The sequence below is a fragment of the Pleurodeles waltl genome, chromosome 12, assembly GCF_031143425.1.
Source record: "Pleurodeles waltl isolate 20211129_DDA chromosome 12, aPleWal1.hap1.20221129, whole genome shotgun sequence".
NCBI lineage: Eukaryota > Metazoa > Chordata > Amphibia > Caudata > Salamandridae > Pleurodeles > Pleurodeles waltl.
Window position 1 is genome coordinate 554,606,133 of NC_090451.1, and position 27,715 is coordinate 554,633,847.

At 43.1% G+C, this 27,715-nt stretch overlaps 1 protein-coding gene across 3 annotated transcripts in view; it reads right to left on the reverse strand.

The window, feature by feature from the left end:
- Positions 1 to 27,715, reverse strand: part of LOC138268196 (butyrophilin subfamily 1 member A1-like) — a 354,320-nt gene that overhangs the window by 218,935 nt on the left and 107,670 nt on the right. For all 3 annotated transcript variants that reach the window (XM_069217628.1, XM_069217627.1, XM_069217625.1), the window contains exon 3: positions 23,414 to 23,770. In XM_069217628.1, coding sequence (XP_069073729.1) covers positions 23,414 to 23,770 — 357 coding nt within the window. The remainder of the gene's footprint in view (positions 1 to 23,413; positions 23,771 to 27,715) is intronic.

A 27,715-nucleotide genomic window follows, 5' to 3' on the forward strand; every position in this document is an offset into this window, starting at 1 on the left:
CTTTGACATAAATGATCATGTCACTGTTTTGCAGGATTTACAACAATTCCGTGAAGATAACTCTTCTGCAAGTGCTGCCTCCACAGGAATTAAGGATGAGCCAGTAACGCCTACTGGTTGGATTCCCAGGATTGGGGATCTTGTGCGTGAAAAGGTTGCAGTAAAGAAAGAATTTGGTCCTTCTTATCGGGTATACAAAAAAGGTGTACACTGTTCCAAATGGAAAGATATAATCACTAGGGGAACATTAAAGTTCAGGAGCAAGAGCCCTCACACATCCGAGAAGATGTCATGCTTCATCATAGGGTAGCTCCTCGTCAGACCGGCGCTGCAATGTCTGACGGGCTCCCGGTAAGGGGGCTCTTTGCCGGAGATCTTTTAAGTAGCAGCCGTGGTAGGGGACACTACAAGACCTGGTGTCGCGGTCAGGCGCTAATCCTGGCAGGAGAGTGAAAACTAAAAATGGTTCCCAGTCTTTAATAGGAGTGAGTCAATTTAATTAATCAGTGGAATAAGACCGGGACCATGATTAAAAACAAAGAGAAAGTGTGAAATGAGGAATAATGCTCAACCACTTTCTGCATGGTGCTGGAGCTTAAGGAGATTATCGTCAGGCTCCTAGGACATGGTCAACATGTTTCGCGTGCAGTGGTCTAACAAGATCCTATGACGCTTCTTCAGGACCAATACATACTAAGACTTCTCCTGTCTATATTACCAAAAGTTTGCAAAAATGTCAAACAAATCATATAGTCACTTACATTGAAGTTCACTAATTGTCAGAAACCTTTAATGGTCGCCCATCCCTTGGTACATGGGGGGCCCCTTGGGAAGTAGCATGCCGAAAGCAGTCACTATTTGTAGATGACGGCAATCTGCAGGGGAGCCTACCCTGACGTGCTATCCCGGAAAGACCTTCTTATCGGGTGCCTGTCCCTGCGTTAGGGATTAGCGGCACGAGAACTGTAATTTTACCACCGCTGCAAGGGGCCAAAGGAAATCGCTTAGTTTCCATTGATAATGTCAAGTTACAACATGTGGCCGATTCTGCACAGCAGACCAAGAGGGACACCCAGTAGTTCCGGAATCCCTCTCACCACTGGGGAAGAAGTCCCGCTGCAGGTGATTTGCACCGATGCTATTTCCTCTCCGAGCTTGGGGAGGGTGGAAGCTGATCTTGCGATTGTTCCACAGACGGCGAATAATTTGGAATGTTTTGATCAGATTGCTGTACGTTCTACTGACACTACTGAAAATGTGGTTTATAGCGTGCCAAGGCGAGAGCCACCATCTGCTCCTTTGTTTACGGTTGCACCTTTTGCAAGAACTGCCTCTGGCTGCTTCAACGACACTGATGATACCGTGTCAGACTCCACATCCTCTTTGTCTTCAGCCCGGGGTCCACGTAAGCTGCTGTGTTGGCTTAAACAGACATATTTTGTTTTTCCTTGGAACTATCTGTGGCTTATTATGACTATAATGACTCTTTTTTGTGGTTGGGATTTGTGGTTACCTTTTTTTTGGTAATACATGGTCATTTTCTTCCTGAACGATCTGACATTGAGCACGTGGAGACGGTGTTGAAACCACATTTTTCGTCTCATATGGTTCGAAGAGACTTGTCCTATGGGAACATTTCTGCGATACCGATTCTGGATGGGATTGTGTGGGATAAAGTGATGTTTGATATATATGGTCCCACTGAATTGATTCAAATGCCGTATGTTCTCAAGTTATCAATGAATGATATCGTTATACCAGGCATTGTTTCTGATGATTGGGATGTGAAGACAGTAGATTCTATGCTGACAGAATTGCAATATTATACTGTCTATGATGATGAAGATGCTTACCTATTTAGAGATAATCATGGTGACAGATAGATAGATAATCCTACTGTTCCCACTTTATACCAGTTACCTAGACACATAAACATCCTTTGAGACCACTATTCAGGCCAACTGTATCTACACAAGGGTCTATTCATGAGAATATTGGCAACTTCATTGGTCATTATCTACAATCGTCTGTGCAAAGAAGTTCCACATTTATACAAGACTTGTTTTTTAACCATTTAGAGAAATTAACTGTAGAAAATATTCAGGGTCAGTTGTACAATTGTTGTGAAGTCCCTATAAACGTCCATTCCCCATAATTTGGGTTTACAGGCTATTGAATATGCTTTGTTACAGATGGATTATGATTACGATCTCAAACTGTTTTGCTAGAGTTAATGCAATTTACTTCATACCACAGTTATTTCAAGTGAAGCAACAATTGTTATCAACAACTGATCAGCATGGGAAATTATGCTGCCTCAAGCTATGCGAATATCTCCATGATTAAATTTGAGCAAGATCATATTTTATCTTTATTTTTAAGATACACTGATGACATATTTTTTATATTGCAAATATCCAGGGATACACTCAAGGAAGCCATACAGTCCTTCAACCAGGTGGAAACTATGTTGCAGTTCACATATGAGATAGATTCAAATAAAATATCATATTTTTATGTATTAGTTACAATGCATGATGATAAAATTCAGACTGAAGTACATGTCAAGGAGTCTGAATAATTTGTTACATTGTCAAACCTTTCATCAGCTCTCCTTGCTAAATCATCTAACATACTCTCAATTATTGAGATTGAAAAGAATATGTTCAGGCAATGATGCCTTTAATCAACACTACAAACAGATTATTGACAAAATTGTTAAAAGGTGTTATCCTAATCATACACAGAGAAGCAGAAGATAGAACATTTTCTAAGCACCACAAAGCTCTACTAGAAAGTAAAAAGCCATGAACCAATACATCCAAATGATGTATGTTTGTTTCGAAATAGTCAATCAGCAGCTACAAAATTAAATGGATCATAATGAAAAATGACCCTCTTTTGAGTAATGAACCAGAGCTGAACCAAGTTTTCAGCAACCCACCACTATTTGCCTTGAACATTCACAAAACATTCATGTCATTTTTGATACATCATTCACATGAGGCAATACCTGTTTCTGTCTTCAAACATGGAGCAGATAAGAAATGAGGTCTCCTAACAGGAACTTTGTATTTGAACAGGGGAGTTTGAGGAGATACCTTGAAGCCTATTTGTTGGGCGAGTACAGAGGACACTAAAATGCTGGTAAATGTGTTTCTCCCCAAACACTCTGACAGCCTTCAGGTAGTCTTCCCCCAAACCTTTTGCCTATGTTGGCTCATTTCTGCTGATCTGGTTTTTGATTTTGGCCTCTTGACTCTGTGCACTCTACCACTTCTAACTAGTGCTAAAGTGCATGTGCGCACTCCCCTGAAACATGGCAGCATTGGTGTGTCTACAATTTACATATTTACTTTACCTGTAAGTCCCTACTACAATGCACCAAATGTGTCCATGGCCCGTAAATTAAATGCTACCAATGGGCCTGCAGCACAGATTGTGCCACCCATGTAAGTAGCCCTTTAAACATGTCTCAGGTCTATCACTGCAGAGCCTTTGTGTGCAGTTTTACTGCCATGTTGACTTGGCACTTAAAGCCTCTTGCCAAGCCATAAACTCCCCTTTTATTACACATAAAACATCCCTAAGGCAGGCCCTATGTAGCCCATATAGCAGGGTGAAGTATAAGTAAAAGGCAGGAATCTGCGTCTTAGTTTTACATGTCTTAGTAGTGAAAAACTCCCAAATTCATTTTGTCAGTACTATGAGGCCTACTCCTCTCATAGGATAGCGTTGGGGATTACTCAATAACTTTATTAGGTGTAATTCCTAATTGAGAAGGAGTAGGACTGTCATGTTTGGTACCTATGAACTTGTAATAATAAATCCTCTTTCATGGTAAAGTTGGATTTATGATTAGAACTTAAAAAAAACACTTTTAGAAAGTTGCCATGTTTCTGCTCTTAAGCAGTGTGTGCCTGCTACCTCCTCAAATACAAGTCTGGGCTGGGTGACAGCTGGGCTTTGTGCACTCCATCTAAGCAGACACACACAAAGGGAGCTGAAGTGTGTCATTTACATCCTGATGGCCCATCACCAGGCTGATGGACCTCCCTGAGCTAGACAGGAGGGAGGAGCTGACATCTGCAACCCAATAGGGCTGTGCCTGTTCACAGACAAAGAGCTGCATAACCCCCTGTTATATCTACGTGCTTAGAATGGCTGTGCGTGTGCCAAGAATGTTCAATGAGGGGGTTCGATGATGGGAGTGGAATGTTAGGAGGAGGCGGTTGCTGTGAGAGATGGAGGTCGGGATGCTTTCTCTTCTGACGAAATTGTCTTCTTCACAATAAATATCGAAACTGGTATCTTACGCTCTGCTTCCAGTGTTCACTTATCCACTACTACTTACATGTAACACTGGCGATGAGGGACTTTCCTGCGCGTCTGTCGGGAAGCATCCTGACCCTGTGACCGGTAACCTCGGCAGAAACAGACGTGCTGTCTTCTATTAGACTGTAACTGTGATTTGCTCTTGCTCAAGTCATACTTCAGAGTAAAATTTTCTTTATTTGTTTAATTCATACTTTCATGGCCGTTACTGCGTTTTCTGCTCAAGCATCAGCTCCTCACTCGAGCTCCCGGTTTCCAGGGCAACCTTCAGGCCTCATAGACTTTTTTTTCAACACGCAGGGCAACCTTCATGCCGTCACGCGCTTGGACTTCAGCGCGCTCCTCGAGCTCCCGGTTTCCAGGACAACATCCATGCGGCTAGATAGCCGGTTTCCGAGGCAACCTCCACGCCGTCACGCGCTCTGACTCTAGCGCACTCCTCTTCACCTGAGCGTCTAGTTTCCAGGGCAACCTCCACGCGGCTCGAGAGCTGGTTTCCGAGGCAACCTTCACGCCGTCAAAAGCTCTGACTCCAGCAAGCTCCTCTTCCCCTGAGCATCTAGTCCAGGGCAAACTAAGCGTCCTGCATCCAAAATACAAAGGAAACTGAAACACTACTGTTTATCAACATTTCCTACACATGTCTTTGTTTCAACATTCAATCAACCTGGGATCCAACGCTGAATCTTCTAGTGAGTTTTTTTTTTCTTCGACTTGTGGAGGAATTCCAGCAGTAGTTTCCCATTTCATCTCTTACATGAGCCTTTTGATTTTGTTCTACTGCGACAGGCACGCAATTTTCCACTGCGACAGGCACACTAACATACTTCTTTTGGAGACGTTATATTACTGCTGCAAGGTTTTCCAATTGCAGACTTGAGACATTACATTTCATTGTTTTTCTTCTTCTCTTTTCTCTCCTAATAATGCAGAATGTTGCTGCTCCTCCTTTCTTTCTCTCCACTCCGGGTGATCCCCCAGGATTCAAACCTCCTTGTTGTAGGACAGTTCCTAAACCTTTACCATTGGCATCAGTAGTCAAAATAGAACGTACGTTTGGATTAAAATTCTTGAGGGCGGGTGCCATTGCAAGAGACTCTTTGAGATCACAAAATTCCCTTTCACATTCATCATTCCAAGTATAATCAGCCCCTCTCTTTAACAAACTCCTCATATTAAAACAAGAACTGGCAAAATTCCTGACAAACTTACTGTAAAATTCAGCCATGCCAAGAAATCACATCAATTCTTCTTTCAAAGTAGGAGAAGATAGGCAACGATTGGCATCAACCTGCTCTCTCTTGGGCAATACTCCTTCACCAGAAATGGTGTGCCCTAAATAATCAATGGTATTTACACCAAACTTGCACTTCTCAGCTTTTATGGTCCAACCACATTCCGTTATTCTCCCTAGAACCTCTTTAAGTCTTGCCACATGTTCCTCAGTATCTCTGCCATATACCAGTATGTCGTCCTGGTACACACACACACACCAAACATCACTTTCTTCCACTTGTCCCAATTGACAGTCAATTGGGACAAGTGGAAGAAAGTGTTCGAGAGGTATGCTAGAGTTTGTGAGACTTCACTTAGTACTGAAAGGAGGACTGCCTTATTACTTCACTTTCTAGGTACGGAGGGTCAAGAGGTTTTTAACCATCTCCCTGACATTCCTGATAGTGAAGCCATCAGTCTAAATAAGTATGAAATTTGTATTAGGAAACTGGATTTGCATTATTTATCGAAGGTCAGCACTATTTTAGAGAAGTGCTATTTCGGTAGAAGACTACAATTTGAAGGAGAAACTGTTGAAAACTATGTTACTGATTTGAGAGGCTTGGCTTCCTCATGCAATTTCTGCTGCATCTATGTTTCAAAGATTGATGGAACGTGTATTGAAAGGGATGTGTGGTGTGTTTGTACCACGACGACATACTGGTATATGGCAGTGATACTGAGGAACATACGGCGAGACTTAAAGAGGTTCTAGGGAGAATAACGGAATGTGGTTTGACCATAAAAGCTGAGAAGTGCAAGTTTGGTACATCTCTTGATGAACTAATTTGTGATCAATTTATGCTAGGTTGTAAAATTTATAAAGTACGTGATGAGTTATGGTTGTCGGATGATCCCCATCTAGATGAGGTGATTGTCCTTGCAAAAAGAATCGAACACTCCTTGAAGAGCATTGAAGTTATGAAGAAACATGATTCTAAGGAGGTGTCTGTTGTGAGGGACGGTAAGCTTAAAAGTCCTACTCAGAGTATCACCAAAAAGAAAAGATGTTTTAGGTGTGGTAAAGACAGGCATTTTGCTAACGATAAGGTGTGTCCAGCTATTAACAGTTCCTGTTCATACTGCAAGAAGAAGGGCCATTCCTCTGCAGTGTGTAAGCAACGGAAGTCTAAACAGACAGTAAACTCCATTGATAATCACATGGTGAGACTCAAGATGTTGATGATTACCAGTGTGGTCAGATTGTTTTGCAAGTATCTGACTGCAGCATCAAGGGCCCTTTAGATTATGTTTTGGTGGAAGGGGCAAAAACCTTGGTGCTCTTTGATTCTGGGGCCAAAATCACAATAGTATCTAACAAGTTTTTTCAGGAACATCTAAGAGGGAAGATCCAATTATCTAAACCTGATATCAGACCATGCGCATATGGTGGAGAACCGATAGAGCTGCGTGGCTACTTTCTAGGCTTGCTTGAGTATGGTCAACGTTATGCTTCGGGCAAGATCTATGTTTCATAAAAGGGGGACAGCATAATTAGTTGGTGGCATCAAAAGGATTTGGGGGTCATGCTTGACCCTAACAATTCTTCTCCTATAATTCTCAAAGAGCAGCTTTGTGTTGGAGAAGTGAGAAATGAAACAAACTCAGATTTGGTGACTGCTCTTCATCGTGACTTTAGAGACCTCTTCAGTGACAAAATAGGTTGTATGCGAGGATATTCCCACAAGATTAAGTTGATTCCTGGTTCCATTCCCTTCCGCAGTAAGGTTCGGAATGTACCATTCTGCGTAAGGGATGACCTTCAAGCTGAGCTAGCGAAATTAAAAGACCAAGGGGTAATCGAAGAAGTGGAAGGCACGGAGTGGTTGGCTCCCATTGTTAATGCAAGAAAAGCCAATGGCAAGATTAGACTTTGTGTGGATCTTCGCAAGCTCAACAAGTGTGTCGTGGTTGACAGGTATCCCCTTCCCAATATTTCTGAATTGCTGTCCATGGTCTCAAGAGTTTTTTCTACAATTGACCTCACTTCGGCTTACCACCAAGTTGAATTAGATGAGTTGTGTAGGAACTATACAGCTTTTATTACTCCGTATGGTACTTTTAGATTTGTACGGTTACCCTTTGGTCTAATTTCTACTGCCTCTATATTTTTGGATTGATGGAACGTGTATTTAAAGGGATGTTTGGTGTGTGTGTGTGTACCAGGACGACATACTGGTATATGGCAGAGATACTGAGGAACATGTGGCAAGACTTAAAGAGGTTCTAGGGAGAATAACGGAATGTGGTTGGACCATAAAAGCTGAGAAGTGCAAGTTTGGTGTAAATACCATTGATTATTTAGGGCACACCATTTCTGGTGAAGGAGTATTGCCCAAGAGAGAGCAGGTTGATGCCAATCGTTGCCTATCTTCTCCTACTTTGAAAGAAGAATTGATGTGATTTCTTGGCATGGCTGAATTTTACAGTAAGTTTGTCAGGAATTTTGCCAGTTCTTGTTTTAATATGAGGAGTTTGTTAAAGAGAGGGGCTGATTATACTTGGAATGATGAATGTGAAAGGGAATTTTGTGATCTCAAAGAGTCTCTTGCAATGGCACCCGCCCTCAAGAATTTTAATCCAAACGTACGTTCTATTTTGACTACTGATGCCAATGGTAAAGGTTTAGGAACTGTCCTACAACAAGGAGGTTTGAATCCTGAAAGCACCTTTACGTTCATTTCTAGCAGCCTTAAAGATGCTGAGACCAAGTATTCCGTAATTGAGAGGGAGGCTGTCGCTGTCTTTTGGGCCATTAAGAAATTGAAGAAATTTTTATGGGGAGGCCCATTTGTCGTGAGATCTGATACCAAGCCATTATGTGAAATCTTTTATTCCAAGTGGATTGATGCGGTGTCTAGTAGGATCACTAAATGGATTGTTGGACTACAGGAGTATAATTTTGTTGTAGAATATGTTCCTGGCTCTTACAATCTGTCCGCTGATGTCTTATCAAGATTAGTCCAAGCAGAAGCTAAGAACCAAGAAGATGAGAATTTGGATGATGATGTGGAATGTTTTGATCGTGTGTGTGAGGCTAATTTTGAAATAATCCCAGAGGCCAAATGGCACGAAGAGACCTTGAAAGATGTTGTGTTGCAAGATGTCATCAAGTTGTTATGAGATGGTTGGAAGACGAAAAATCAGGGTAGTGGTGGAAGTAGTGAATTTTGGAATATAAGGAACGAACTAGTGTGTGTTGATGATCTGCTATTGAGGGGTACAAGATTGGTTCCTCCCTCAAAGGTGAGAGGTCACTTGATAAATCAAGCTCACGACAGTCACATGGGCATTTCAAAGACTAAAGAGAGGTTGCGTTCCTCCTATTGGTGGCCGGGTATGGATATTCAGGCTGAGAGGGTGGTGAGAGATTGCCTACTGTGTGCTGTGAGTGAGAAAGCTTTGAAACCTAAAGTTCAACCCATGGTGACTAGGGATGCACCGAAAGGTCCATGACATTGCTTTAGACATTTTAGGACCCATTCATGGTAGTAGCATGGCTGAATATGTGATTGTGGCTATTGACATGTTTTCGAGGTGGCCTGAGGTATGTTTTACTAGGAGCATGGAGACGAGCAAAGTGATATCATTCATTAAGGATTTGATAATCAAAGAAGGCATTCCCTCTACTCTCCTCACGGATAACAGGGTGCAGTTAGTTTCTGGGGTAATGAATGATTTTTTGAATGGATGTGAAATTAAACATACACCATGTGCCCTGTACCATCCTGAATGTAATGGTATGGTAGAACGTTTCAATCGAGTCCTCAAAGAAACCATCTCCTTTGCTAAAAACAATCAATTGAATTGGAAGGAGGAGGTGCTGAAAAAGATCTATGTATATAGACATACTCCTCATGCATCTACGTGTCAGACACCTTTTGCTCTGTTTCAGGGTAGGCAATAAATATCGAAACTGGTATCTTACGCTCTGTTTCCAGTGTTCACTTATCCACTACTACTTATATGTAACACCCCGTAGTATGTCTGGAGAAAGGAAAGGAAAGGAAGGACCTGTGTGCACTTCAAAGCTCCCTTTTGAAGTCTCCCCCACTTCAAAGGCACCACTAGATATAAGAACTGAACATCTGATCCTACCATCTGAGGATAATCTGCCAGGATGAAGGAGTGCTGTGCTGCTGAAAGAACTGCAACTCTGCTGGAACTCTGCTGGACTTTGCTGAACTCCTGCTTTGCTGTGCCTGCCCTGCTCCCTGCTGCCCTCCTATCCTGGGAGTGAGAAGGACTGGACCTGCATCCCCAGAACCAAGTGGACTCTGCTAAATGTGAGTTCTGTCCTGCCAAGAGGTGCCAATCCAGTCCTGGACCTTGAAAGGAGACTCCGCAGCTGTTTTCCTGCAAAAACTAATGCTTCAACACTGTTGCGCCGATTAGAACTACTGCATCCTCCCTTAACGCAGGTGCATCGCTGCAGCCCCTGATGTCTCCTCATCTCTGACTGCGCAGCTCAGGACTGACGCATCAGCACCGGCTCCAGTGCATCTGCTTCGCTGCACAGCTTGATGACTAAGCAACGTCGTTATCACAAGGGGTTCAGCAACTCTGTAGGAAGCTGGCCTGGTGTGTGTAGGCACCTAAGGTTCTTACACCTTAAACCAGGTCAAGGTATCCCCTATTAGTGAAATGTAGGCAGTATCTAGAGGTAGCTGTGGGTAAGCAGCCAAGGCTTATCTAGGAGACATGCAAAGCTCATGCAATACCACTGTAGTCACACAGCACCTACACACGAAAGAATACACTCAGGGTTACAAAAATATAGGTACTATATTATGGTAACAAAACACCTAAATTACCATAGTGGCAAAACTCCCTTAGGAGGTAAGTAATACACAAAAACATATATACTAGTTGTCAGAAATAGGCATAAGAATAGTTAGAAAACAGTGCAAATAGTGTAAAACACAATAGAGAATAGTGGACCAAGGGGGCGCACAAACCATATACTAAACAAATGTAATGCAAGAGTGTCACATCCACCCAGGTAAGTAGAGTGTGTAGAGAGTCGCTGGGGGTACCAGGAAAGCACAAAGGTGAGTACCACAACACCCCCCAGCAACCAGGAAAGGTGGAGTAATTTACTAGAATTTCCCCAGAACACCCACTTTAGAAGAAAAGAAGAGAATTGCAAAACCTAGAGATGACTGCAAGAAACCAATGGTGGATTTCTGAAGAGGAAGACCTATGGAAAGAGGGGTCCAAGTGCAGAAAACACAGCAGAGTCCAGTGGGGGCAGGAGCATAAAAAAGGCACAACGCGCCCCTGCTAGGTTTTGCCTCCCTCCACTCTCCATTTCCCCCACTTACCTTCTGCTTCTTTTTTCTTTCTTCTTTTCTGCCTTCCTCATTTCTTCCTGTATTTATGCCTTTCTTTCATGTCCATGATCCTTTCTCCTTCCCAGCATGCCTTCCTTCTCCCTACATGCCTTTGGAACCTTACTTAACATGGTGACTTTTACTATGGATTTCTATGCTATGTTCCCAATCCAATATGGTGTCTTTTACTTCCTGCCGGTCACTGAGAAACCACCCAAAAGAGAGACCCTAAATAGCCCTGAAAGGGGGATTGGTCACCTAGCTGGGTGACTACCTATCCGGAGGGGGCTCTGATGTCACCTGCCTAGCCTGGCCACTCAGATGCTCACAGAGTTCCCTGCCAACCTTAAGATACAAGATAGCAGAACCCAGGGACACACTGGAGGAGCTCTGGGCACCACTCCTCGTGTGGTGATCGACAGGGGAGTGGTCACTCCCTTTTCCATTGTCCAGTTTCGCGCCAGAGCAGGGACTGGAGGGCCCTGAACCGGTGTAGACTGGTTTATGCACGGAGGGCACCAAATGTGCTCTTCAAAGCATACCAGTGGCTTGTGGAGGCTACCCCTCCCAAGCCATGTAACACCTATTTCCAAAGGGAGAGGGTATAACACCCCTCTTCCAAAGGAAATCCTCTGTTCTGCCTTCCTGGGCCTGAGCTGCTCAAGCAACAGGAGTGCAGAAACCTGTCTGAGTGGTGGTAGCAGCTGGGGCTGCCTGGAAAACCTCAGAAGGCTGTGGAAGCAATGCTGTGGGTCCTCTAAGGAGCCCCCAGAGTACATGGAATCAATCATGCAACTAATACTTGCAGAAGTATTGGGGTATGATTCCAACATGTTTGATACCAAACATGCCTATGTTCGGAGTTCCCATTATGTAGCTGGACATAGGTAGTGACCTATGTCCATTACATGAGTAAAATGGCATCCCGCACTCACACAGTCCAGGAAAGTGGGTCTGGAGTTTGTGGTGGCAGCTCTGCTAGTGCAGGGGTGCCCTCACGCACAGGTACAGGCACCCTGGCATCTGGGCTAAGAGGGCCTACCATAGGGGAGACTTATATGACCTAGTGCGGTGACCTATAGTGAAAACGGGTGCATGCACCCTGTTCACGCAGACTGCAATGGTAGGCCTGCAGAACCCTTTGCACGGGCTCCCTATGGATGGCAGAATAACTGCTGCAGCCCATAGGGATCACCTGGAACCCCAATGCCCTGGGTACCTATATACCATATACTAGGGGCTTTCAAGGGGGCACCAGTATGCCAATTGTGGGATGAAAGTGATTCCAGCAACCAAGTTTAAAGGAGAGAGCATAATCACTAGGGTCCTGGTTAGCAGGATCCCAGTGAACACAGTCAAACACTGACAAACAGGCCAAAAGTGGGGGTAACCAAGCTAGAAAGAAGAGGCTACTTTCCTATCACTGCACTTCGAGGTCTCCGCTTCGATGGCTGCACAACTCAGCGACGACACATCCCCTAGAATGCGTGGATCAGAACAGACACATAGCTGCTGCATCGCCTCCTCAATGTCAACGCAGCCCTCCATCCAAGGTACTTTTCAGCGAGCCCTGCGTGGGTCCGGTAGCCAGCCTGCCCTCCATCACGGTCAGCCTGAACTTTGGATTTATCTGGGTCTAGCGTGACCTCAAGTAACCTTTTAGCCCTATTGATTTCTAAGCACTATATTGCAGTTTATTCTTAAAGAATTCATACCTTGAGTTCTACTTATTAGCTTTTTGTTGTTTTGGTCTTGGTTTACTCAGATAAATATTCTCTATTATTATAAACAGTGTGGAATCTTTCCGTGGTGTTTTCACTCTGTTACTTTAATTAAAGTGTTGTACAAAAACTTTACACATTACCTCTTAAGTTAAACCTGAGTGCTTTGTGCCAAGCTACCAGAGGGTGAGCATGGGTTGATTTAGGGTGTGTACCACTGCCAACTAGACTCCCAATTTCTAACACACTCCATTCAAATATGGACAACCTTTTTTGATACATCAGACACATGAGGAAAGCCCTGTTTCGCTCTCAAAAGAAGGGAGCTGTTAAGCAGCAGAATCTCCTAGCAAGGAGTTTGAGAAGATAGCTTGAAGCCTACTTGCTGAAGTAAGTGAAATTAGGTGAAACACTGGGGTTACCTTGACTATTGTAGTAAAGGGAGGATTCACCACTTGCCTGCGTGTATGTGCAGATTTACCACTGGGGTTGATATTGTTTTAGCCATTAGTTGAGAGGCTGTTCTCATATCACCATGTTCTTCTGCCTGGGTTTCCATCTCTAAGTTAGTCTGGTACTTGTGAAGGATGGACGGGGGTGCTAACTCAATGTTTAATGAGTATAGTCATTTTAGAATGCTTCATAATTGATTATTATGTTGATATGGATATAAAAATGAGCTTCTATTCATAGGGCTGTTTCAACACCAGGCGACCCTCATGGACACATACTGTAGGTTGTGGGATAAAATACATATTGATGCAAAGCAAAGATTTTGAGTATTGAATTTGTTATGTGTTAATCCTAAACTTATGTTTGGAATTATTTGCTGAATTGGACCTCATACAAGAAATTTACTATCAAAAACCATATTATTCATTCAATATTCAAAAACCATCAACAGTCAACATGTGTTTCATCCCACCTTGTGACTTTTTCAAGACTGCAATGTACTGAGTAGTATACTGGATTCAAAATAGTACATAACAAAAGAATGAGACAACCTCAGGGAAAGAAGAAAACACCACAATCCAAGATCTAAATTGACCTCTAAATGGGCGCATACTGTGCCCTGATTTACACCTGATTCACACACATTGGGATTATTCCTTGAACTACCTACTCGGACTCTGCTTGACAGTTATTTTCTGAGTTGGGAGTGTAGCATTGCATTTAGTCCCATTATCAAATTGTAGTCTTGGCATGACAGCTTCTTTCAAATAATGGCCCACTAGGTCCATTAGTTGAAGATTTGGCCTCATTCACATCTTTGTGTAGTATCCTTGGTTACCTTCCTTTTAAATGATGACATTGGGAGACTTCAGTATACCAGCACAGGTATGTGATCAGTCTCTTTTTCTCGTCGCATGTACAAACTGTTGGTTTAATGTTTTGTTATCATGTAGCTTAAATGACTGTACTGCTTTTCAGCTTTCCCTGCTTTGAACCACTCCACAACATTATCCACTGACAGACTTAGCCTGACTAGACTAAGTTGGTATGATTTTCAGCCATTTCTTTACGGGATTTTTACATATTCTTCCATACTCTTAGAATATATCACACACTTGGTGCAATTTCTATTCTGTAGATGTTGTCTTTATGTTGTATTTATCTGCCCCTGCATCTTTTAGCATTTTTTGCTGGTCTCCTTTCTATTGCTGTATGTTGCCATATCTATTACTTTAGTTCTCTAAGGGGCATATTTAAGAGCCCCCTAGCGCCACCGGACTGTTACTTTTAGTGATGCTCCGGTGGCGCTATGCACTGCACCGTATTTACAAGGTGGCGTAAAGCCACTTTTTGTGGCTTAAAGCCAGCTTGTATATACGGCCCCTTCACATACACCACTTTGTGTGGAAGGTGTGTGCAACAGGTGTTGCAGTGGGCGTGCCACAGCAGCACCCTCCCTGGGTATATGGTGAGCATCAGTTTTGGTTACAGTATTAAGAACCCTATAGTCCACACAAAACTGCATTTCTCTCTTTCCTTCTTTGCTATGTGGTTTGGGGACAAGCACAACTGGTCTGGCCCAGGGGCTATCAGAGGGCTAAATAACTCCTAGATCTAACATTTGCAGGACCTCATTGTTAATGCAATCTCTTACATGGTCAGGCTGCCTGAATATTTTACTCTTGGCAGGTAAACTGTCTCCAGTATCAATTAAATGTTCACACCAGGTAGTTGTACCAGGTATGAGGGAAAAAAGGTCAGAAAATTGTCCTATGAGATTTTTGCAGTCCTCCCTCTGCTCAGCAGTGAGGCAGTCTGAAATCAACACTCCTTCCACTAAGCCATCAGCTTCAGTGTTGGAGAAAAGGTCAGAAAGAGGGTCACTCTCGTCTTCCTGCCCCTCATCTGTGGCCATCAGCAGGGCTAAGTCAACCCTATCATAATAAGGTTTGAGACGATTGACACAAAGCCCCCTAAAGGGGCTTCTGGCAATGCCCAGGTCCACCAGATAGGTGACCTCACCTTTCTTCTCCATAATGAGATGGGGTCCACTCCATTTGTCTTGGAGTGCTCTTGGGGCCACAGGCTCCAATACCCACAACTTCTGTCCTGGTTAGTACTCTGTCAGGACAGCCTTCTGGTCATGCCATTGCTTTTGGAGCTCTTGGCTGGCCTAAAGGTTTTTAGTGGTCTTTTTCATGTACTCAGCCATTCTAGATCTTAGGCCAAGTACATAGTCCACAATACCTTGTCTCGGGGGCTTTAATGGTTACTCCCAACCCTCCTTCACAAGAGCAACGGGACCCCTAACAGGGTGACCAAAGAGGAGCTCAAAGGAGCTGTCGCCCACTCCTTTTTGGGGTACCTCCCTGTAGGCGAAAATTAGGCATGGCAAGAGGACATCCCATCTCGTTCTGAGTTTCTCAGTGAGTCCCATGGTCATGCCTTTGAGAGTTTTATTAAACCTCTCAACCAATCCATGTGGTTGTGGATGATAAGGGGTGCTGAATTTGTATATTACACCACACTCCTTCCACATTGCCTTGAGGTATGCAGACATGAAGTTACTACCTCTGTCTGATACAACTTCTTTAGGGAAACCCACCCTGTAAAATATTCCCAGGAGGGCCTTTGCCACTGCAGGTGCTGTAGTGGTCCATAAGGGGATAGCTTCTGGATACCTTGTGGCATGGTTCACTACTGCAAGGATGAACCTATTGCCAGAAGCTTTTGGAGGGTCAAGGGGGCCAACAATATCTACCCCCACCCTCTCAAAGGGCACCCCAGCCACTGGCAGTAGGATTAAGAGGGCCTTTGGGGTGCCACCAGTCTTGCTACTGGCTTGGCAGGTGACAAAGGGGCGACAAAACTCTTTTGTGTCCTCTGACATATGACGCCAGTGAAAATGTTTTACTTTGCCCCAAATGTCCAGCCAAGGGAATGTCATGAGCTAGAGATGGGAGGAATTCCCCATACTAGAGGGGGATGACCAGTCTCCTGGTGGCACCAGGTTTAGGATCCCTTGCTTGAGTATAGAGGAGATTATTCTAGACCCTCTAGTGTGGGACAGGTCTGCTGTGCCACACTCAGTTCCTCCCTGTCAGGCACCCCTGCACCCAAAAGCTCAGCTGTGTCAGCTTCAAGCTCCTCTGGTATAGGTTCTGCACAGGGAGAAGACTCCTCCTCATCAAAAGGGGAATCATCTGGAGAGGGAGGGATTGTAGACAAGGGTTTGCCCTTTCTACCCCTAGTTTTTGGGAGCAATTGGTCCATTGTACCAGGATCCAACTTTCCCTGTCCTCTATGCTTCTTGGCGTAAGCCCTGGTAAGAGCAAATATGTGCCCTGGAATGCCCAGCATTGCTGAATGGGCCTCCAACTCCACTTCAGCCCAAGCGGAAGTTTCCAAATATTTTCCTAAGAGACACTCTACAGGTAAGTCAGTGGATACCACAACTTTCTTTCGACGAGTACCCCCCCCCCCAGTTGAGATTCACAACAGCCATGGGGTGGCTAACAGTGTTGTTATGGGCGTCTGTCACTTGGTATTGATGACCAAGTAGGTGTTGCTCAAGGGCTACCAGTTTCTCCATCACAATAGTGACACTACACTGACACCTGTGTCCCTTTAGGCCTCAACCTGAACACCATTTATTAGGGGTAGTTGCCTGTACTTAGCCATATTAAGGGGACAAGCAACTAAGGTGGCAAGGTCAATGCCACCAGCAGAGACTAAAACAGCCCCAGTGGTCTCCCTAACTAGACCAACCCCCACTACATTACTAAAAGTGAGCCAACTACACCCTTTGACTGGCTATTTGTAGTGTTTTTCCCACCACCACTGCTATTATTAGAGGCACTAGTGGAAGTAGTGGGGGTTGTGGTGGTGGGAGGTTTGGTGTTTCTTTTTGGACAAGTAGGGTCACTTGCCCAACGACCTTTGGCTTTACAGAGATAACACCATTACTTTTTCTGATTGTGTAAAGAGGATTTGAACCCACCACCAACAGAGGATTTTTGTGGGCCTGATGAAGACTTTTTATCGTTGTCCCCACCCTTGTCATGAGACTTGCCATCCTTCTTCTTGCTGTCTTTGTCACCCCCTGTATGGGTTTTTCTGCTCACCCTTGTTCTGACCCATTTGTCTTCTGCCTTCTTTCCCAGTTCTTAGGGAGAGGTCAGATCTGAGTCCACAAGATACTGATGCAACACATCAGACACACAATTGTTCAATATATACTCTCTCAGAATTAAGTTGTATAGGCTTTCATAGTCAGTCACCTTACTGCCATTTAACCAACCTTCTAGGGCCTTCACTGAACAGTCTACAAAATCTGTCCAATCCTGTGATGGCTTCTTTCTGGTCTCTCTGAATTCTATCCTGTATTGTTCAGTGGTTAAGCCCAGACCATCTACGAGTGCACTTTTGAGTATATGGTAATTATCTGCATCATCCTCCCTGACAATAAGGAGTCTGTCTCTCCCCTTGCCAGTGAAAGATAGCCACAGAATAGCAGGATAGCAGCCCACTGAACATGAGGGACCCTCTGAACTTTACAGGCCCTCTCAAGTGCAGCAAACCACTTGCATATGTCATCCCCATCCTTGTAAGGGGGAACAACTTTGTGCAGATTTCTGGAATCAAATGTTGGTTCCCTAACACTGGATGCCTTAATTTCTTGTCATTTCTTGTCATTTTTTGGTCTTTCTATGTGTGCTGCAAGAGCAAATCACCATTTAACATTGTTTTTGTGCAGGAAGGCGTTCCTTCCAGCACAAAACAATCTCCCCCTCAACGCAGCCATCCTTGCTCAATGCTGCAAGGGTTACTGCTTTGGCGCATGGCAGTAAATACCTCACCAACGCAGGGGGAAACACAGGGGTGTGCCGTATTCTTTTAAATACAACGCATCCCTGCATTTTGAAAATGACGGTGATTGACGCTCCCAAATTCAGTGCAGGGCCACACACGTCATTTTTTGTTAAATCTTGCCTTTAGAGTACTCCGTGTTACCTTTGTGATTCTTTGCTAAATTATGCTTCAATTTACATCGCGGAACGCAGTGATGAGGTCTTTCCCTGATAATGTCCTATTCTTTGGTTATTTACTATTTTGTATTCAATATACTACTCAGTACTTTTCAGCCTCAAGAGGTGTGACGAAACACGTGTTGGCTGTCGAAGGTTTTTGAATATTGAGTGAAGAATATGGTTTTCATCTGCTAATAAATGAAAGTGGACCTGGTCTGAATCTCTATGAACTCCTTTTTTGCAATTTGACGAACATATAGGACTCATATTGAGCGCTGTGGTTTTTCTGTTTTATGTCATTACAGTGTATCTCACTAGGTTCACGGATATGCCTTAGGGTAGTAGGGCATAGCTTACCATTCAGCACCATCCATATTTTGTATGTGCACATTGACCTGCTTGATTCTGTATACTAATGGACACTTTGAGGAGGTGCAATTAACGATACTACTACAACACTTCTTTTATATTAAACACATTTAACATAGTTATTGTTTTCTTCTGATTTTAGTATACTTTCCCCCTGACGGAAGGCCTCCTAGGTCTCAAATGCACTGGAGATCAATGGAGCAAGGGATTTTAAAGCCATCTGTTAATGATGGAAATTAAGAAATTAGGTGGTTACACACCTGGAAGTTGGTCACACTATGAAAATAAAACATTTAAAAAATGAATGACTCGTGAAAACTGGAACTTTTGGGGTATTAAGATGGATGGAATGAAACTACAATAAAATTGATTAATATTGGTTAAGAATAACTCACAGTACTTGAAGTAGTGCTTAAGGAGACACGTGTAATTTTCTATACATGCATATGGGATTTAAATTATTAAAAGTGGAATTTTCAAAATTATGACTTAAAATCCAACTTTACTACTAAAGAAGATTTTAAATTACAGTTTCTCAGATACCAAACATGACTTTCCTACCTGCATAAAATCACAAGTTAGCACTTAAATTTAACAATGTAACCCTAGGTTATCCTATGGAAGAGGTAGGCCTCACAGTAGTGCAAAAGGAATTTGGGAGTTTTTCACCAACAGGACATGTAAAACTTAAATTACATGCCCAACTTTTTAATTATAATGAACCCTGCGCTGTAAGTTGTTTAGGGCCTAACTTAAGTGTGACTTGTATATAAGAAAAAAAGTGTTTAAGGCTCAGCAAGGGGGTGTATTTTAAGATGTCGATTTGGCAGTTTAAAACTGCTAATAGGCTGCAATGGCAGGTGCGAGATATGTTCAAAGGGAATACTTAAGAGAGTGTCACAATAAGTGCTGCAGGCCCATTTGTAGCATTTAATTTACCAAGCCTGGGTATGCGGTATAACACTTTACTAGGGACTTATAAGTAAATTAAATGTGGCAATCAGGTGTAAGTCAATTGTGTATGTTTTAGGTAGTGAACTCAAGCACTTTAGCACTTGTTAGTAGTGGTAAAGTGTACAGAGGCATAAGGCCAACAAAAACAATTTGAGAAAAAACAGGAGGGTTGAAGGCAAAAGGTTTGGGGGAGGACCACCCTAAGGCTGATAGGTATAACACTTATGAGGAGTGTGTTGGGGAAATTCAATGTTCTGTTTGAAATAATATGCTCGAAGAATGAGGGCATTACAGGCTACCGGCAAGCATGTGCCAATAACACAGGAACATGTCCAAGAAATAAAGTTGTCAGCACAGGTTGAATTGTTTTAATGTTAGCTTTTTTGTGACTTACTGCTTTTGTTTTTTGATAGTGGTTCATAATACCGGAAGGATGTGTTGAATTTTCTCCTATACCTTGACCTTAACATAAAATTAGAGGTATGGCTGTTCTTTAAGTGTTATTAGAGACTTTCATGTGCTCTTATTAAACCATTCATATACAAAGTAGGGTGTCATACTACTCATTGTAGAGAGTTCATACACCGCTTAAATGTATGTTTGTTAATGTTATACGTACAAATCATAATTACTGTAGTTATGTTTAGGGCATTGTTCTTAAGTTACCAAATAAAAGTATACTTATTAGGTACTGTCAGAAGACTGGATTGACACTAATTAATTTGTAGAGTATTGGGCTAATTTGTGAACATTTTTTGTCTTCTAATGGCTTAAAAGAGGTCTCATAATCTGTCAATACTTGGACCCATATTTATACTTTTACCCGCAATAGTGCGATAACGCAGTTTTGGGTGAAAACGTTTACCGCCGGCTAGCACCATTCCAAGATGCCTGCCGGGCATCTTATTTATGGAATGGCGCATTCCGGCGCAAAGGGTGGGATAATGTCAAGGAAAATGTTGTTTACCGGGTGGGGGTGGGGGTGGCGGTATGGGAGAAGGGGTTTTGCACCAAAAAATGACGTTAGGTTGGTTAGAGTAAAAAATGATGACTCTAACCAGCCCAGGGTCATTTATTGATGAAAACCCTACCACCACATGACACCTGTCTTATAAAAAACAGGAGTCATGCACACCACCCCAATGGCAAGCACAGGGGACAAGGGCTCTGGGCATGGCTATTGCACCCAGTGCCATGAAGGGGGGCCCATTTCAGGGCCCACAGTGGCATTTAAAAAATAATGCTAAATACTTACCTCTGCTTACCTAGACTTACCTGGTATGGGGTCCCCCATCCTCCGCTGTCCCTCTGGTGTGGGTGGGGGTGTCCCTGGAGCCTGGGTAGGGCACCTTTGGGCTCATTCCATGATGGTCCACCATGGAAATTGGCCCACAGGTCCCCTAACGCCTGCCCTGATCCAGGCGTTAAATAATGGAGCTAAGCAAGCTTAGTGCCATTCTTTAGGCCCGCCTCCCTCCTGTGCACCATTTTTGCACAGGAGGCTAAATAGGGCGCCTGGGCCTTAGAATCATTTTATGCACGGGAACGCATACCTTGCATCTCATTGACGCAAGGTAGTTTCCCGCCAGCAAAAAATGCCTTTAACTCCATAACTTTGGCGCTAGACTTGTATAGCGCCAAAGTATAAATATGGAGTTAGGTTTGCGCTGAATTAGCATTAAAAAAAATGACACTAATTCAGCACAAAGCTAGTATAAATCTGGGCCTTGCTGAGGAAAGTCTACAATTTTCCCAGAATGTTCTCACTTTTCTAGGATTCCGTCTGCAAACATATCATTGGTATTCTGGAACTACCTGCACTATTATATCCAGAACTGTGCATATGGTGACGTTGATAGTTGCCAAGTGGGCTCTTATCATATGTGACACCATCAGTCAGTCTTGGCTTTTTAGCCAAGAACACTTTAACAGGCTTAGGTTTGTGAGCCAATCTCACAGTGGGAACAGTAAAACGGCATGCCCCAGAAAGCAAAAGGCTTGTGAATAAACAGCCAGGACTGGCTGAAAATATCAAGCATGACATTCATCACTTGGCAAATGTGGATGTTCTTGGCTGCCTCAAATGAGTCAAGTAGCATTTTATTAGGAAACATATTTGAAGGGAGTCTGGTGCACTATTGGCAGCCTAGCGCCAACACAGGCACCCTTGCACCGTGGTGCAAGGGTGTCTGCATTGCAGGGATGATTGTCTATGTGCAGGAAGGCACACCTTCCTGCACATAAAAAATCATTAATGGTGTTCTCCTCTTTCTATGTGTGCAGCAGAATGTAGCACACATAGAAAGAGGAAAAAACGGGTAGAAATAATGTTATGTCTTCCTGTTGCGCTACATTAACACAACCCCTGAGGTGGCATAGGAATCTGACGCATTCCCAACCTGGGAAATCTGGAAATATGTCAAATTCTATGGGTGTTGCTGAGAACACCCACGGCAACACCCATTGAACCCCCCACCTTTCACGCAGAGTAATACATGAAAGGGAGCCATGTTACAAGCCCATTGAAAACCACGAAAGGTGGCTTTGCTTGGTCTTGTAAATATGGGCTGGCACACTACGTCATTGGAGCGTAAAAAAAATTACACTCTGGTGGCACAGTGTGCCGCTAGGGGCTTGTAAATGAGGCCCAAAGTCTTTTTCCTGATAGCCTGGTTGCACTATCAGATGTGCTGGAAAGCATAACAGGCAAACAGGAAATGTTGATATATCATTGCAATGAACAACTGATACACTTAAAAGTGAGCAAGATCAACATTCACGTTCTCTTCATCCTGAGTTTCTAAAGTGTTGCCCTCTTACATGAGCACATGAATTAGGCTAATAGGTTGTTTGTTAATGCAAATTGAGATACATTTTTTCAGCAATTTTTAATTAGTTAAAATATATACAGTGCTGTAGGGACTTCGGAGCATATTTAACATCCCCTAGCGCCATATACCAACACATAGCATACTTTTTTTTACGCTAATGTTTCGTTAGATGATCAAAATCCCCACGCCATATTTACAAAGTTGAGCAATGTATGCATTGCGCACTTTGTAACCCTTTGCGCTACATTATGCCTGCGCCAGGCATAATGTATACATAGGTTTCCCCATTGGGAGGGGCCAAAAAAATAGCGCCAGGAAATATAACAAATTTCCTTGCTTCACTTTCTTCTGCACTTTTTATGCCTGCTCAGAGCAGGCGTTAAAAGGGGTCACACCACTGTTTACAATGGGCTCCCATGTACTCTGCAGGAGTAGTGCCAAAATGTTGACACCACTCCTGCAGAGTACATCAATATTATCATTAAAAATTACGCTATTGCCTCCTACCCTGTGCCACAGTGCAGCAACACTTTTCTTAAATATGCCCCTTTGTTTTTTGCCCTAAGGATTTAGAAATCCTTTTTTGTTATCTTTCCAGTGGATCACTCACTACCTGTCCAGTGGCTTACTTAGTGCCGCATAACTGCCGTTGTTACCACTTAATGTGATGTCGCAGATGACAAAGGTCATGCCTTAGACCACAGTACCTCAGGGAAATTCATAAGTTGGTCCCCTGACTCTATGTGAGGTTTAGCAAAAATTGATGAGGAAGCAGAAGATGTTTTATGTGTGCAAAGAAGGCGGGCGGAGTTGTTGCATATACATTTACCTCAGCTATGGCATAGAAATATCCTGAGACAGCCCAACAAAGTACTGTTCACTACTGGTGACCAGCCAAAAGAATCCTAGAACTCTGCATTGAAAACTTGGTGGTCTCATGGTGAAATGTTACTGCAAAACCTGATTTAATGGTTTGCAATTGGAAAAGGTCACTGCAAAGAAAAAGAACTACAGAAAAACAAATACAAAGGTGTATAGGTGTAATTTATACATATGTGACGTTGTCTGTTATTGAGACGTGAAAAAACATGTTATGCAATACATTCACTAACCTGTCACAGTCACCTCCAATCTGACTGAGGTTCTGAGTGGAATAGTGTTAGACGAGAAGGAGCAGAAGTACTGTCCTGCATCGGAAAGCGTGATATTGCGTATTGTCAGAGCTACTTTTCCACTGGTAATGTCCTTCCGGATCATCCTGGTCCTCCCCCTGAACTGCGACGCCTGCTTCTCCACATCCTCTGTGCCATTGCGATAGAAGTGCACAATGGATTCCTCGTCCGCTCCCTGGGTCCATGTCACCTGCACGTCTTCAGCATTGATCGGGGGGAAGAGAAAACACCCCAACGTGATGTCTTGACCAACAGAGGCACACATTAGGCTGTTCGATGCAATGGCATCACTGGTTCCTGTGTAGTAATCATGGCAGAGTGACGGGGTTAGCAAATAAAGAATAAAACACAGCTTAAGTGTACACAATGAACAATAAGAACAATAAGTAGCGCACATAGAAAATAACAGTGATAGGTCCCCTTGTATTTCCCACCACTGTGGCGATCTGACCCCTCACACCTCAATTAAACAACATCTACAAACAAGCATTGGTAAAAACCAATCGGTCTGCTTTGGCTGTCAGCCTTTTGATTTTTCAATGCTTGTTTTATTGTGAAATAGTTTTTTTTTATAAAATATTGTTGTAGAAGCTGCTGGGCCCCACTGAAAAGAAGCAAACAAAATGTTTTTTTGTCTCAAAAACACATATTGCTAGAGCAGTTTCTGTAAAAAGAAACTACTTTATGAATCGATTTGCTCCTTGTGAAGGAGCTCAAGGCCGTCACTCACATCAAAGTTAGACAATGGCTGAAGTGTGCTAATTCTCTGCCCCATGCTGTGTGCTGTATGGGACTGAGGAAAAGTGTGAATGACACAACAACAGACCAATAGATGAAGAGGGTTGGCTGAAACCCCTATATGTAAATAAATAATTTTATTAAAATCAAAAAGTCTCCAGCTCGCGAAGGACTCCCATTGTCACTGGTTTGATCCGTTCTTGTTGAGGGCACTAAGCCCAGCCACACAAGTGCAGTAGCAATTTTATCAAGTTAAGTTGGGGAACGATGGTTGATAGGAATTTTGTTTCTTTGTCTGCAGACTTAGAAGTTTCTGACACAGATGTACATGGAAGAATTTAGATTTTAGGCAAGGGTTGAGGTATATAGGGCATTGCAGGTAAGGAAACGTTGTGGGATTCAAGCAGGTGTCTAGTTTGCAAAAAAATCTGGGTTCAGTACGTTTTGCTCGGAGGCGTGGCCCAAAATCCATAGCTACCCACATTGCAAAAAAAAAGTGCTTGTTTTGAGTGGAAACATTTGCATTGTCCATGTTGTGTTTTGGGGCCTTTCTTATCGTGGGCCAAAGGCTCACCCATACAAGGGTAGTAGCGTTTTTTTGGGGCGATGTGTGGAAATGCTGGATGGTAGGAAATTTGTGGATCTCAGCAGATTCAGAGACTTCCCCTCACAAAAAACTGAGGAAATATGTTTTCAGTCGAAGTTTGAGGTTTCCAAGGGCTTCCGAGTAGAAAAACATTGTCACACCACCCCTGACTCCCCCAAGTGTCTAGTTTTCTGAAATGTCTGGTTTTGGTAGGTTGCTCTGCACGGCAGCAAAGCCTAGGCCCAAAATCACTGCTACTCGCGTTACAAAAAAGTGTCAGTTTGAGTGGAAAAAAATGGATCTGTCCATCTTATGTTTTGGGATCTTTCCTATTGCAGGTGCTGGGCCCACCCACAGAGGCAAGGCACCATTTTCATCAGGACAAGTGTGGAAATGCTGTGTGGGAGGAAAATCAAAAGGTCTTGGCTACTTAAAAAAAGCTAATATGTCTGGTGCAGGCCACCAGCCTTTTGCCTTTGCTAAATATTTATCTGTAATGTTTTTGCATGTCATATTTTTCCAAATCATTATTACAAATAGAGAGGCTTGCAAAGACCAATAGATGTAGAATGTTGTATTGATAGATAGCGTTGTGTAGATAGTGTTGTGTAGATAAATAGATTTGCAAAGAGATAAATTAATGGATATATAGACTGACAGACTGATATATAGACAGACAGATAGATATAAAGACAGACAGCTAGATAGATAGATAGATAGACAGATAGATAGATAGATAGATAGATAGATAGATAGATAGATAGATAGATAGATAGATAGATAGATAGATAGAGATAGATAGATAGATATGCTACCTCCTCACGCTGCGCTCTGGTCCACCTCTCCCATCCCCCCTTCCATAAGCCCCTTCCACTTCTCCTTCTATCTCTCTCTCACCCATCTATCGTGCTCTCTCACTCACTATCCCAGCCTCACTCATATGGTTTACTTCAGATCTTCTCGTAGTTTCTTTCCTGTCCCTTTGCAAAGTTTCCGTCCCTCAAACACACACTCTCCTATTTTTCTTAGAGTGTCTTCTGCAGACACAAAAGCTCCCTCCTGAAGCATCTATATCCTGCTCTCCCCATTCTTTCTCTCTTTCTCAAACACTATTTCTGCTCCTCTGTCTCATTGTCAATAACCACTACCTGTACAAACTATCTATATCACCCATTCTTCCCTTTTGTCTATTCTCTACAGCTCTCAACAGTCCTATTCACCATACCACTTAATTTAACTACACAAATACACTATACTACACACAATTCCACACCACAAAATTAACAACTAATGATTCCAATACAACACACATAATTCCACTACACACCACATACATCCATTAACTACAAAACACATAGGTAAAAAACATTATAATTTACAATACCAATAGCTCTAACTCTCACAAATGCGAGCCCTATTGTATTGCAAATGCTTGTTATTTAGTTCTTCTCCCATCATCGATTCTCCTGAGTTGTTAGCTTATTCTGTTGTTGCCTGTTCCCCTCCACCGTCCATGCTTGTTTTAAAGCTGGACTGAAGAACAGAAATAAGATCTCTTCTTTAGTGCTGCCCTTTGGGGCTGCGTTCCACTGAAGAGTTTTGGATTTGGCATGACTTGTGTTGGCTAACATACTCAAGCGCTACAACGTATCATTTTCCCTTCTCTCATACGTAAAGTGCTACTGGAATATAAAATTAAGTTTTTATCGATTATTAGAGGAAGCGCCGAGTTTATGACACTAGGGCCCAGATTTATACTTTTTGCCGCAAAAGTGCGCTAACGCAGTTTTGCAGCAAAAAGTTTAGCACCGGCTTACGTCATTTAACAATGCCAGCCGGGCGCCATATTTATTGAATGGCACAAGCCGGTGCTAAACTTCTGCTAGCGTCTTCAAGAAAGATGCTAGCCGGGTGGAGGTGGCCTCCTGGAAGGAGGGGCTTGTGCGTCAGAAAATGACGCTAGCCTAGTTAGAGGCAAAAAAATGCCTCTAACCAGACTAGCGCCATTTCCTGGCACACAACTACCAAAAACATGACTCCTGTCTTAGGAAAGACAGGAGTCATGCCCATTACCCCAATGGCCAGCACAGGGGACATTTGTCCCCTGGGCATGGCCACTGCACCCTGTGCCATGCAGGGGGGCCCAAGTTAGGGCCCCGATAACACTCTAAAAAAAAAAGAATACTTACCAATACTTACCCTACTTACCTGGGATGGGGTCCCCCATCCTCTGGTGTCCCTCTGGTGTGGGTGGGGGTGTTCCTGGGGCTTGGGGGGCTCCTGTGGACTCATTCCATGTTGTTTAACCATGGAAATGGGTCCACAGGTCCCCTAACGCCTGGTCTGACCCAGGCGTTAAATAATGGTGCAAAGCAAGCTTTGCACCATTATTTAGCTCCTCCTCCCACCTGTGCGTCATTTTAGCACGGGGATAAATATGGGGTTATGAGGATAGCACCATTTTTTAGATGGGAACACCTACCTTGCATCTCATTGATGCAAGGTAGGTTTACGCATCGAAGAAATGGTGCTAACTTCAATATTTTGACACTAGACGTGGCTAGCATCAAATTATAAATATAGAGTTAAGTTTGAGACAAATGTGCGTAAAAAATGATGCAAATTCGGAACAAACAGAGTATAAATATGCCCCTAATTAAGGAGTCAGATTGCCAGGCTCATGGATGATTCACCGCTTTAAAATTTTAATAGGATTTTTCAGAGACATTAAAAATATTGACCTCTGTTCACTTGTGGGAGTAATATATAATAACTGTGAGAATGTGAGAGCACATTCAGAGTGCCGAAGGCAGCCACATGCCAACACTATTTGCTTTCACCCAACATAATAATAACCAGTGTCCTTCACAACAAAATGGGCTTGATCTTTATTTTTGAAAATGCTGGGTGGATTTCAT